This window comes from Pelophylax lessonae (genome assembly GCF_965119305.1).
Source record: "Pelophylax lessonae genome assembly, chromosome: 10".
Taxonomy (NCBI): Eukaryota; Metazoa; Chordata; class Amphibia; order Anura; family Ranidae; genus Pelophylax; species Pelophylax lessonae.
The window spans coordinates 34719223-34733991 of NC_138777.1; the positions used below are offsets into that span (position 1 = coordinate 34719223).

The 14769-nt window shown below is 43.8% G+C and overlaps 1 protein-coding gene across 1 annotated transcript in view; it reads left to right on the plus strand.

The window, feature by feature from the left end:
* The window catches only part of LOC309565910 (glutamine-dependent NAD(+) synthetase-like), a gene marked incomplete at both ends in the record, with an annotated part of 74805 nt that overhangs the window by 39028 nt on the left and 21008 nt on the right, over positions 1 to 14769 (plus strand). Inside the window, one exon of the mRNA XM_082270939.1 lies at positions 10263 to 10398. Coding sequence (XP_082127065.1) covers positions 10263 to 10398 — 136 coding nt within the window. The remainder of the gene's footprint in view (positions 1 to 10262; positions 10399 to 14769) is intronic.

Consider the following 14769-nt stretch of genomic DNA (forward strand, 5'->3'; position numbering starts at 1 on the left):
TTTTTCTGCACACCACCGCGCATGTATGGTGTGAACAAATTCCTATGCCCAGTACACATAGGAGACATCGGCTGCTTCAATAAAAACCGGCCAACAGGCTTTACTGTCCTCCCTCTCACTGCAATCCCATTTGCAGACCCCGGCTGTTCCTTTATGTTCCCTACAGAGATGACTTCAGTCCCACTGAGGAGCTGCCACTAAAGTATATGGACTATTACAGACTCTTATGGGCTTTTAGGTTATTTTTACAAATCCAATTATTATTTTTTATCGTATTTGCATTATGACAAGTAGTTGCTTTTGATTATTCTATACTCCTCTTTGCACCATTTTCACTTATATCAATTCCATCATTCTGCTTATTGTATTTTGAAAATATTTCTAATATTCTGTATTTGGTGTTCTCTCAGTAGTTGTAATTTAATCAGAGTATAGCATCAAGTCAATTAAACTCCTGGAATATTGATCTGGTCAGTTAAGTGGCAGATGGGGTTGTTAATCAGTTTCAGGTGCTTTGGTGTTAATGAAATTAACCTCTTGCAGACCGCTGCACGACTATATACAGCGGCTGTCAGCCCCTCCTGGGGAAAGTGACATATATATATACGTCACTCGCCCGCGAGCCAATAGGGGGCAAGCAAGCGCCGCCGGAGGCGCGCTCCTGCCCCCGCTCGTTCTCGGACACTCCATCGCGAGTGACCGGCGGCTCAGATGTCCGCCGGTCACTTGCGATCGTCCGTTACAGAGGGAGAAAGGCAGTCGGCTAATGTAAACAAAGCCGCCTGTCATTCTCCCTGGTGTAACTGCAGAGATCATATGATGCTGCTATTTAGGATTGTATGTCTCTGTGGTTACATCAAAAGCCACGCCCCTTTACAGTAAGAAGCACGCCCCTAGGGACACATTTAACCCCTGCCTCTTCAATAAAGTTAACCCCTTCCCTGCCAGTGTAATTTTTACAGTAACAGTGCATATGTATAGCACTGATTACTGTAGTAAAAGTGTCAAAAATGTCAGTCAAGGGTCCGATCTGTCCACCGCAATGCCGCAGTCCCGCAAAAAAATCACAGATCGCCGCCATTACTCGTTAAAAAAAAACACCAAAAATGACAGAAATCTTTCCCTTAGTTAATAAACGCAATAACTTTTGCGCAAACCAATCAACATACGCTTATTGCAATTTTTCTTTCCCAAACATATGTAGCAGAAAACAAATTGGCCAAAAATGTTAAAAAATTTTGATTTTTACATTTTTTGGGGGGGAATTTCATATAAAAAATGTGAAAAATATTGTTATTTTTGCAAAATTGACGCTCTTTTTGTTTATATCGCATGATCAAAAAATCGCACAGGTGATCAAATACCACCAAAAGAAAGCTCTGTTTGTGGGAAAAAAAGGACATCAATTTCATTTGTGTACAGCGTTGCACGACCGCGCAATTGTCCGTTAAAGTCACGCAGTGCCGAATCACAAAATAGGCCTTGGTCAGGAAGGGGGTAAAATCTTCCGGGGCTTAAGTGGTTAATAGGTGCACTAGATGGGCAACAATGAGACGACCTCCAAAACAGGAAAAGTTTTACAGATAGAGACCAGTAAAAAAAAATCCCTACTCATCTTTTCTGATTGTTTTTCACTAGTTTTGCGTTTGGCCAATGTCAGTATCACTACTGGTAGCATGAGGTGATACCTGGACCATATAGAGGTGTATATGTATTTAGGTATGTATATATATATATATATATATATATATATATATATATATATATATATACTGTATGTGTGTGTGTGTATATATATATATATGTGTGTGTGTATATATATATATATATATATATATATACACACACATTATAGCGGGCCTCATTCCTCATGATTGTATACACAGCCTGTCACTAGGGAGGCGCTCACACTGACTTTGTATTCATTCATAGACCATGTATGTCTCCTGCACACCTGACCCCTGCAGCCCAACTGTCACCTGCAGCCCAACTGTCACCTGACTTCACATAACGGCAGGCTGACAAATGTAATCACAAGTGCTATTACTGGCTGGACCTCCAGGGAGGAGACTTTACAACAGATTCGTAAAAACTCATCCCCCATCCGTATTCTCCATGGGAAGATTTCCCCTCTATTCCTGTCCTGATGGCAGCCCACAATGTTGGCTTTTCCATCACTTTCTATCCTGGTGACATTGGTGATCAGAACAAATATAGAGGGAGAATCTCTGTAACAGGACATAGAAAGTGTTAAAAACCAGACAGAGGTTCTAACTCTTCCCTACTCTGTCTAGTGACCTCCTATGTATATATATATATATATATATAGTGTCCCCAATATATATGTATGTATTTGGGTGATAAATGTTGTATTGTGTGCTGTGCATTATATCTCATTATTCTAATACTTACTATCTGTGTCTTCCAACTTTGTGTGAAGAAAGGGGCAAAATCTACCCAGAAATTTCCAAATTCTCTTCCCATTTGCCCTAAGTCTATCCCTTTTAGGGGCAGACTCTTGGGGCTGTGGGGTTGGTCTGTGGTCCTCTGTTAAGAGTCCCGCTCGTAGTAATATTACAGACTCCTCCTTGTTGGTTTTCAGGAGATCCATCGCATCATATCCTCTCTTTCTCACAGTCAGCCAGTTCATGATTACAAATCACAAAGCAAAGCCTCAGAGAGAAAGAGAACACAACCACCTCTAGCAGAGTACAACGATGGAATGGCTCAAGGATGCTCTGCAAGCTCTATTTATAGGCAGCAGCTGAGGGGGGCGGAGCCAGGTGATGACAGTTAAGAAAACAAGGTCACATGACCTTTTTTTTTTTTTTTTTACCAGAGACATGACTATACAGGGAAAAAAACATTGTTTATCCTATCTGGTGTTTATATGTCAGATTTTTTGGCAATAGTTTTTTAACTAAAAGAAATATGGAACATCTTTGCTCAGCTTACATCTGAATTATTCATTTTTTCTGTATCCGGCACATAATAAAATCATTTTATTTCTGTCTATGGACACAATTCACAAAGCTATAACATTAGGACAAGGTTGTATTTTTATCCCTGTAACAGTCATGTTCAGATCTGCTGGCTCCCAACTAAAATTACTGGTCATGTGATCTTAGCCTGGTGATGGAAATACAAAATGTTGGCCATATAGTTTTTAACCCTTTGGGTGCCAGTCTGTAATATTCCCTCATTATAAGGACATTGTTCAGATTTCAGCACTGTAATTTTGTACACTAATGGATTTCATATCTTTTTTTTTTTTTTTTTTGATAAATAGAATCTTATTTTGGTGGCGTTTATTATCCACTGTTTTTTTTTTTTTTTTTGTTACTATATAATAAAAAAGAAAAATTTAGCAATATGGTAGTTCTTCAGCCCTGGGTATCTAGTCTCGGTACATGGCTTTTATAAGTCCATATCCCTAAGATATTAAATGCTGAGTAACCATACCTAAATTCTCAGGCCTCAAAACATAGCAATCCTAATGTGATATCTGACCACACTGAGATCTTAGTGCCAACGACCACAGATCAGCTACAAAGAGGAAGCCATACTGGGCTCATTACATACTGGGCTTTCTGCTAAGTAGCTCTTGTACTCTAGGGCTTCTTCACACCATATCCATTGAGCTGTGTTTTTCTGCACACCACCGCGCATGTATGGTGTGAACAAATTCCTATGCCCAGTACACATAGGAGACATCGGCTGCTTCAATAAAAACCGGCCAACAGGCTTTACTGTCCTCCCTCTCAATGCAATCCCATTTGCAGACCCCTGCTGTTCCTTTATGTTCCCTACAGAGAATACTTCTGTCCCACTGAGGGAGCTGCCACTAAAGTATATGGACTATTACAGACTCTTATGGGATTTTAGGTTATTTTTTACAAATCCAATTATTATTTTTTATCGTATATGCATTATGACAAGTAGTTGCTTTTGATTATTCTATACTCCTCTTTGCACCATTTTCACTTATATCAATTCCATCATTCTGCTTATTGTATTTTGAAAATATTTCTAATCTTCTGTATTTGGTGTTCTCTCAGTAGTTGTAATTTAATCAGAGTATAGCATCAAGTCAATTAAACTCCTGGAATATTGATCTGGTCAGTTAAGTGGCAGATGGGGTTGTTAATCAGTTTCAGCTGCTTTGGTGTTAATGAAATTAACCTCTTGCCGACCGCTGCACAACTATATACGGCGGCGGTCAGCCCCTCCTGGGCAAAGTGACGTGTATATATACGTCATTCGCCCACGAGCCAATAGGGGGCAAGTGCGCGCCACCAGAGGCGCGCTCCCGCCCCCGCTCATTCTCGGACACTCCAGCGCGAGTGACCGGCGGCTCGGATGTCCGCCGGTCACTCGCGATCGTCCGTTACAGAGGGAGAAAGGCAGTCGGCTGATGTGAACAAAGCCGCCTGTCATTCTCCCTGGTGTAACTGCAGAGATCATACGATCCTGCTATTTAGGATCGTACGTCTCTGTGGTTACATCAAAAGCCACGCCCCTTTACAGTAAGAAGCATGCCCCTAGGGACACATTTAACCCCTTCCTCTTCAATAAAGTTAACCCTTTCCCTGCCAGTGTCATTTTTACAGTAACAGTGCATATGTATAGCACTGATTACTGTAGTAATGTCACTGGTACCCCCAAAAGTGTCAAAAATGTCAGTCAAGGGTCCGATCTGTCCGCTGCAATGCCGCAGTCCCGCAAAAAAATCACAGATCGCCGCCATTACTCGTTAAAAGAAAAACACCAAAAATGACAGAAATCTTTCCCTTAGTTAATAAACGCAATAACTTTTGCGCAAACCAATCAACATACGCTTATTGCAATTTTTCTTACCAAACATATGTAGCAGAAAACAAATTGGCCAAAAATGTTAAAAAATTTAGATTTTTAAATTTTTTTGGGGGGGAATTTCATATAAAAAATGTGAAAAATATTGTTATTTTTGCAAAATTTACACTCTTTTTGTTTATATCGCATGATCAAAAAATCGCACAGGTGATCAAATACCACCAAAAGAAAGCTCGGTTTGTGGGAAAAAAAGGACATCAATTTAATTTGTGTACAGCGTTGCACAACCGCGCAATTGTCCGTTAAAGTCACGCAGTGCCGAATCGCAAAATAGGCCTTGGTCAGGAAGGGGGTAAAATCTTCCGGGGCTTAAGTGGTTAATAGGTGCACTAGATGGGCAACAATGAGACGACCTCCAAAACAGGAAAAGTTTTACAGATGGAGACCAGTAAAAAAAATCCCTACTCATCTTTTCTGATTGTTTTTCACTAGTTTTGCGTTTGGCCAATGTCAGTTTTACTACTGGTAGCATGAGGTGATACCTGGACCCTATAGAGGTGTATATGTATTTAGGTATGTATATATATATATATACTGTATGTGTGTGTGTATATATATGTGTGTATATATATATATATATATATATATATATATACACACACATTATAGCGGGCCTCATTCCTCATGAATGTATACACAGCCTGTCACTAGGGAGGCGCTCACACTGACTTTGTATTCATTCATAGTCCATGTATGTCTCCTGCACACCTGACCCCTGCAGCCCAACTGTCACCTGCAGCCCAACTGTCACCTGAATTCACATAACGGCAGGCTGACAAATGTAATCACAAGTGCTATTACTGGCTGGACCTCTAGGGAGGAGACTTTACAACAGATTCATAAAAACTCATCCCCCATCCGTATTCTCCATGGAAAGATTTCCCCTCTATTCCTGTCCTGATGGCAGCCCACAATGTTGGCTTTTCCATCACTTTCTATCCTGGTGACATTGGTGATCAGAAGAAATATAGAGGAGAATCTCTGTAACAGGACATAGAAAGTGTTAAAAACCAGACAGAGGTTCTAACTCTTCCCTACTCTGTCTAGTGACCTCCTATGTGTGTGTATATATATATATATATATATATATATATATATATATATATATATATATATATATATATATATTTATATATATATATATGTATGTATTTGGGTGATAAATGTTGTATTGTGTGCTGTGCATTATATCTCATTATTCTAATACTTACTATCTGTGTCTTCCAACTTTGTGTGAAGAAAGGGGCAAAATCTACCCAGAAATTTCCAAATTCTCTTCCCATTTGCCCTAAGTCTATCCCTTTTAGGGGCAGACTCTTGGGGCTGTGGGGTTGGTCTGTGGTCCTCTGTTAAGAGTCCCGCTCGTAGTAATATTACAGAATCCTCCTTGTTGGTTTTCAGGAGATCCATCGCATCATATCCTCTCTTTCTCACAGTCAGCCAGTTCATGATTACAAATCACAAAGCAAAGCCTCAGAGAGAAAGAGAACACAACCACCTCTAGCAGAGTACAACGATGGAATGGCTCAAGGATGCTCTGCAAGCTCTATTTATAGGCAGCAGCTGAGGGGGGCGGAGCCAGGTGATGACAGTTAAGAAAACAAGGTCACATGACCTTTTTTTTTTTTTTACCAGAGACATGACTATACAGGGAAAAAAAAATTGTTTATCCTATCTGGTGTTTATATGTCAGATTTTTTGGCAATTTTTTTTTAACTAAAAGAAATATGGAACATCTTTGCTCAGCTTACATCTGAATTATATATTTTTTCTGTATCAGGCACATAATAAAATCATTTTATTTCTGTCTATGGACACAATTCACAAAGCTATAACATTAGGACAAGGTTGTATTTTTATCCCTGTAACAGTCATGTTCAGATCTGCTGGCTCCAAACTGAAATTACTGGTCATGTGATCTTAGCCTGGTGATGGAAATACAAAATGTTGGCCATATAGTTTTTAACCCTTTGAGTGCCAGTCTGTAATATTCCCTCATTATAGGGACATTGTTCAGATTTTAGCACTGTGATAGTGTGAATGCCAATCGGTTATGTAATACTGTACACTAATGGATTTCATATCTTTTTCCTTTTTTAATAAATAGAACCTTATTTTGGTGGTGTTTATTATCCACTGTTTTTTTGGTTTTTTTTATGTTACTATATAATAAAAAAGAAAAATTGAACAATATGGTAGTTCTTCAGCCTTGGATCTAGCCTTGGTACATGGCTTTTATAAGTCCACATCCCTAACAGATATTAAATGCTGAGAAACCATACTTAAATTTTCAGGCCTCAAAACATAGCAATCCTAATGTGATATCTGACCACACTGAGATGTTAGTGCCAACGACCACAGATCAGCTACAAAGAGGAAGCCATACTGGGCTCCAGGGCCGCCATCAGGGGGGTACAGCCAGTACTCCTGTATGGGGCCCCGGCACATAGGGGGGCCCGGACAGCAGGAAGATCGGTAGGATGACAGCATACCTCCCAACCTGGGCAGGACTGTCCCGCTGTACAGAGGCTTTGTCCGGCATAATTCTGGTGATAAATGTTACCTTCTAGCTCAGAAGGACCTGCAGCAGTGGGAACATTTAGAGCAGCCAGGGATTGGCTAACAAACCAGCTGGGTGTGCACTATGCAGCCACAATGAGAGACTGCACCTGTCAAATTCATGCTGTGATGTCGGTAATGGGCGGGACTGCTACTCAGACCCGCCCCCTGTGTCAAGCAACACGTGCATAGGGAAGAAGGAGAAGGAAGATATGGCAGCCAGCAACAGAAAGGTATTTTAGAAAGGTAATTATGTGGAAGATGGGGGAACCTTTGGGGAAGATAAGGGCAGAGGAGAGGTGTGTGTGTTGCAGAGGTTGTAGCAGCTGGGAAGAGGTGCATACAGAGGCATTTACGTACATTCGCTACTATGGACAGCTTGGTATGGCACTACTCCTGATTTTTAACATTGGCCATAATGGAGAATCTTGGTCAACTTGGTATGGCACTGCTCCCTGTCTAACATTTGCATCTATGGGAAATCTTGGTCAGCTTAGTAAGGCACTACTCCCTATCTAGCACTCTCCTGAACCCTGTGTATAATGCACTCCAGAACCCGGCATTCTGTATCTAGCATTCTCCTGAACGTATTCCTGACCCCTGCACTCTGTATGTGGATGGGGTTGTGAATTTGTGGAGGAATTTGGGGGGTTGCGCTGTGAGGGGTGATCGGGAGGGATTTTTGCTAGGTAGAGGGATTGGGGAAGGGGGGTGATAATACAATTTAATATAATTTTGATATTTTCGGTGGAAGGGGGGGGGGGGTGGCCTGTCAGGTAGGCTGTATGGGGCCCCAGGATTTCTAGCGGCACCCCTGCCAGGCCCATTACATACTGTGCTTTCTGCTAAGTAGCTCTTGTACTCTAGGGCTTCTTCACACCATATCCATTGAGCTTTGTTTTTCTGCACACCACCGCGCATGTATGGTGTGAACAAATTCCTATGCCCAGTACACATAGGAGACATCGGCTGCTTCAATAAAAACCGGCCAACAGGCTTTACTGTCCTCCCTCTCAATGCAATCCCATTTGCAGACCCCTGCTGTTCCTTTATGTTCCCTACAGAGAATACTTCTGTCCCACTGAGGGAGCTGCCACTAAAGTATATGGACTATTACAGACTCTTATGGGATTTTAGGTTATTTTTACAAATCCAATTATTATTTTTTATCGTATATGCATTATGACAAGTAGTTGCTTTTGGTTATTCTATACTCCTCTTTGCACCATTTTCACTTATATCAATTCCATCATTCTGCTTATTGTATTTTGAAAATATTTCTAATATTCTGTATTTGGTGTTCTCTCAGTAGTTGTATTTAATCAGAGTATAGCATCAAGTCAATTAAACTCCTGGAATATGAATCTGGTCAGTTAAGTGGCAGATGGGGTTGTTAATCAGTTTCAGCTGCTTTGGTGTTAATGAAATTAACCTCTTGCAGTCCGCTGCACGACTATATACAGCGGCGGTCAGCCCCTCCTGGGCAAAGTGACATATATATACGTCACTCGCCCACGAGCCAATAGGGGGCAAGCACGCGCCGCCGGAGGCGCGCTCCCGCCCCCGCTCGTTCTCGGACACTCCAGCGCGAGTGACTGGCGGCTCGGATGTCCGCCGGTCACTTGCGATCGTCCGTTACAGAGGGAGAAAGGCAGTCGGCTAATGTAAACAAAGCTGCCTGTCATTCTCCCTGGTGTAACTGCAGAGATCATATGATCCTGCTATTTAGTATCGTATGTCTCTTTGGTTACATCAAAAGCCACGCCCCTTTACAGTAAGAAGCACGCCCCTAGGGACACATTTAACCCCTGCCTCTTCAATAAAGTTAACCCCTTCCCTGCCAGTGTCATTTTTACAGTAACAGTGCATATGTATAGCACTAATTACTGTAGTAATGTCACTGGTACCCCCAAAAGTGTCAAAAATGTCAGTCAAGGGTCCGATCTGTCCGCCGCAATGTCGCAATCCCGCAAAAAAATCGCAGATCGCCGCCATTACTCGTTAAAAAAAAAAACACCATAAATGACAGAAATCTTTCCCTTAGTTAGTAAAGGCAATAACTTTTGCGCAAACCAATCAAAATACGCTTATTTCGATTTTTTTTTTAACCAAACATATGTAGCAGAAAACAAATTGGCCAAAAATGTAAAAAAAAATGTGATTTTTACATTTTTTTTGGCGAATTTCATATAAAAAATATGTGAAAAATATTGTTATTTTTGCAAAATTGACGCGCTTTTTTTGTTTATAGCGTGTGATCAAAAAATCGCACAGGTGATCAAATACCACCAAAAGAAAGCTCTGTTTGTGGGAAAAAAAGGATGTCAAATTTGTTTAGGTACAGCATCGCACGACCGCGCAATTGTCCGTTAAAGTCACGCAGTGCCGAATCGCAAAATACCCCCTGGTCTTTTAGCAGCCAAATCCTCCGGGGCTTAAGTGGTTAAGTAAGCAGAAGGGAATTAAAAAAAATTCCAGAGATTGACGTAGTAGAATAAAATTTGATAAAGAGCTTTCTAAATCTATTGAATGGAGGATTTCTGTTTTGCGTCTTTATTAGATAGATTGATCAATAGACTGTAGAGGATATAGATAAACTGTGGATATACTGTAGATATGGATGAAATCGATATGGATAATATAGATATACATAGATATGGATGATGTAGAATAGAGATATAGATATCTTTGCTTTTCTATCCGAATCTGAAGTAACAATAAAACACGGCCTAAAAAATTGTAAATAGTTAAAAAAATTTTTTTTTTTTTTGGATACAGCAAAGGGGGATTAAAACTACTGCTCGGTTATTTTTCAATATTTTTTATTTCAGTTATCACCTTACCCCGACCATTGACACCGCTGTGAAGGCTATTATTGGCATTTTTACTTCTGTGACCGGTAAAGTCCCCCAGTTTCGTGTTCATGGTGGAACCAGACAGGAGAATCTGGCACTTCAGAATGTCCAGGTAACTTCATTCCTTTCATAAAAGCTAAAGCATGTATAGAGGGCTCAGCTTTTCTGTAAATGTTTCCTTTATAATTGTAAAGTTCTTCTGGTGTTAAAAATGTACCACATGTACCCCCTGCCATCTTCATGGAATTTTACTATACTATTAGTTAGGCCCTAGATACAAATAGCAAGCTGCAGTGGGTGAGGATTGAGTCTCAGAAAAAGGATCTTATCCAAGAAATGTGAATTTTGGGTATTGAAAGCTTTAGGCATTATAAAAACTGCGTGGTGTCTCCATAATCATCTGTTGCTTTTACACACCCAACCACTTACACACCTTTACTGACACCACTTCTTTATGGTAACTAAATCCACCCTGAGCTTCCTATAAGATCCGTCTACCCAAAATGGAGTTTATATTTTTTGTTTTATTGTATTACTTTTTTATTTTAATTCAACATACAGAATTAGGAGATACAATGACAACAGCTTGACCAGACAAACATTGAGGACCATATAAGACAGTGGTATCCAAACTGCAGACCACAGGCCGGATATTGCCTTTTGCTTTCCTTTATCAGGCCCTTGGGGCACTATTCTTCCCACTAATACCAATGTTGGGACACCATTCCTCCCACTAACACCATTATTGGGACACCATTCCTCCCACTGACACAAGAGATAGGACACTGTTTCTCTCACTGACACCAATGATGGTGCACTATTCCTTACCTTTCATCACAATGACACCAATGATGGGACACCATTCCTCACAATGACACCAATGATGGGACACCATTCCTCTTACTGGCACAATGATGGGACACCATTCCTCTCACTGACACAATGATGGGACACCATTCCTCCCACTGACACAATGATGGGACACCATTCCTCCCACTGACACAATGATGGCACACCATTCCTCCCACTGACACGATGGGACACCATTCCTCCCACTGACACAATGATGGGACGCCATTCCTCCCACTGACAGCAATGATGGGATGCCATTCCTCCCACTGACAGCAATGATGGGACGCCATTCCTCCCACTGACAGCAATGATGGGACGCCATTCCTCCCACTGACAGCAATGATGGGACGCCATTCCTCCCACTGACAGCAATGATGGCAGTGGCGGCCCGTGCATAGGGGGCGCCAGGGCGCCGCCCCCCCTACCCCTAAAAAAAAAAGAAAAAAAAAACGAAAAAAAAAAAAAAACAAAACGAACAAATAAAGTTGTTCAAAAAAAAAATTGGGTTCGCCGGCCTGAACCCAAGGAACTGGTGGCTGGGGGGGGGGGGGGTGGGGTTACCTCCCAGAAGAGGCGCCGATTGGCTGCCTTTTGGGGAGGTAGGGGGGTATCCTGGGCGCAAGTCTTTGCGGTTGGACACCCCCACTTTCTGATATCCTGGCTGTGATTGGTCCAGTCTACAGCCTGGACCAATCATCATCCAGGATATCGCTGACGTCGCAATGGGGGCGGTGCCGGTGCGTGCGTCAATCACTCACCGTCACCGCCGCTCAGAGAAGAGGAGAGGCCGCCCGCCGATTCCCGCCGCCGAGACGACGAGGGAGAAGGACCCGCCGCAGAAGAGGAGGAAGAAGCTGAGCCGCGCCGCCGCCAGGTAAGTTTGAACGGAGCACGCACGCTGACACTCTGCAATCATTGGGGGACAATGCTGTGGCGCTCTGCAATCATTGGGGTACAATGCTGTGGCGCTCTGCAATCATTGGGGGACAATGCTGTGGCACTCTGCAATCATTGGGGGACAATGCTGGCACTCTGCAATCATTGGGGTACAATGCTGTGGGCACTCTGCAATCATTGGGGGACAATGCTGTGGCACTCTGCAATCATTGGGGGACAAAGCTGTGGCACTCTGCAATCATTGGGGGACAATAATGTGGCACTCTGCAATCATTGGGGGACAATGCTGGCACTCTGCAATCATTGGGGGACAATGCTGGCACTCTGCAATCATTGGGGGACAATGCTGTGACGCTCTGCAATCATTGGGGTACAATGCTGTGGCGCTCTGCAATCATTGGGGTACAATGCTGTGGCGCTTTGCAATCATTGGGGTACAATGCTGTGGCGCTCTGCAATCATTGGGGTACAATGCTGTGGCGCTCTGCAATCATTGGGGTACAATGCTGTGGCGCTCTGCAGTGATTGGGGACAGTGCTGTGGCGCTCTGCAATCATTGGGGGACAATTCTGTGGCATTCTGCAATCATTGGGGTACAATGCTGTGGCGCTCTGCAGTGATTGGGGACAATGCTGTGGCACTCTGCAATCATTGGTGTACAATGCTGTGGGCACTCTGCAATCATTGGGGGACAATGCTGTGGCGCTCTGCAATCATTGGGAGACAATGCTGTGGCGCTCTGCAATCATTGGGGGACAAAGCTGTGGCGCTCTGCAATCATTGGGGGACAATGCTGTGGCGCTCTGCAATCATTGGGGTACAATGCTGTGGCGCTCTGCAATCATTGGGGTACAATGCTGTGGCGCTCTGCAATCATTGGGGTACAATGCTGTGGCGCTCTGCAATCATTGGGGGACAATGCTGTGGCGCTCTGCAATCATTGGGGTACAATGCTGTGGCGCTCTGCAGTGATTGGGGACAATGCTGTGGCGCTCTGCAATCATTGGGGGACAATGCTGTGGGCACTCTGCAATCATTGGGGGACAATGCTGTGGCACTCTGCAATCATTGGGGGACAATGCTGTGGCGCTCTGCAGTGATTGGGGACAATGCTGTGGCGCTCTGCAATCATTGGGGGACAATGCTGTGGGCACTCTGCAATCATTGGGGGACAAAGCTGTGGCGCTCTGCAATCATTGGGGGACAATGCTGTGGCGCTCTGCAGTGATTGGGGACAATGCTGTGGCGCTCTGCAATCATTGGGGACAATGCTGTGGCGCTCTGCAATCATTGGGGACAATGCTGTGGCGCTCTGCAGTGATTGGGGACAATGCTGTGGCGCTCTGCAATCATTGGGGGACAATGCTGTGGCGCTCTGCAGTGATTGGGGACAATGCTGTGGCGCTCTGCATTGAAGGGGGCATGCACGCTGAACTCTGCATTGTGGGGGCACAGCACAGAGTTCATTGCATTGAAGGGGGCACAGCACAGTGTTCATTGCATTGAAGGGGGCACAGTTGCATTGAAGGGGGCATGCACGCTGAACTCTGCATTGTTGGGGCACAGCACAGAGTTCATTGCATTGAAGGGGGCACAGTGTTTATTGCATTGAAGGGGGCACAGCACAGTGTTTATTGCATTGAAGGGGGCACAGCACAGTGTTTATTGCATTGAAGGGGGCACAGCACAGTGTTTATTGCATTGAAGGGGGCACAGCACAGTGTTTATTGCATTGAAGGGGGCACAGCACAGTGTTTATTGCATTGAAGGGGGCACAGCACAATGTTCATTGCATTGTGGGGGCACAGCACAGTGTTTATTGCATTGAAGGGGGCACAGCACAGTGTTTATTGCATTGAAGGGGGCACAGCACAGTGTTCATTGCATTGAAGGGGGCACAGCACAGTGTTCATTGCATTGAAGGGGGCACAGCACAGTGTTGCATTGAAGGGGGCATGCACGCTGAACTCTGCATTGTTGGGGCACAGCACAGAGTTCATTGCATTGAAGGGGGCACAGTGTTTATTGCATTGAAGGGGGCACAGCACAGTGTTTATTGCATTGAAGGGGGCACAGCACAGTGTTTATTGCATTGAAGGGGGCACAGCGCAGTGTTTATTGCATTGAAGGGGCACAGCACAGTGTTTATTGCATTGAAGGGGGCACAGCACAGTGTTCATTGCATTGTGGGGGCACAGCGCAGTGTTTATTGCATTGAAGGGGGCACAGCACAGTGTTGCATTGAAGGGGGCATGCACGCTGAACTCTGCATTGTTGGGGCACAGCACAGTGTTTATTGCATTGAAGGGGGCACAGCACAGTGTTTATTGCATTGAAGGGGGCACAGCACATTGTTCATTGCATTGAAGGGGGCACAGCACAGTTGCATTGAAGGGGGCACAGCACAGTTGCATTGAAGGGGGCATGCACGCTGAACTCTGCATTGTGGGGGCACAGCACAGTGTTTATTGCATTGAAGGGGGCACAGCACAGTGTTTATTGCATTGAAGGGGGCACAGCACAATGTTCATTGCATTGAAGGGGGCACGCGCGCTGAACTCTGTATTGAAGGGGGCATGTACACTGGTCTCTGCATTGAAAGGGGGCATATACCATCTCCTGTACCATGACCTGTGCCATGCCTATACCATATCTGTGCCATGCCTGTACCATCACCTGTGCCATGCCTGTACCATCACCTATGCCATGCCTGTACCATCACGTATGCCATGCC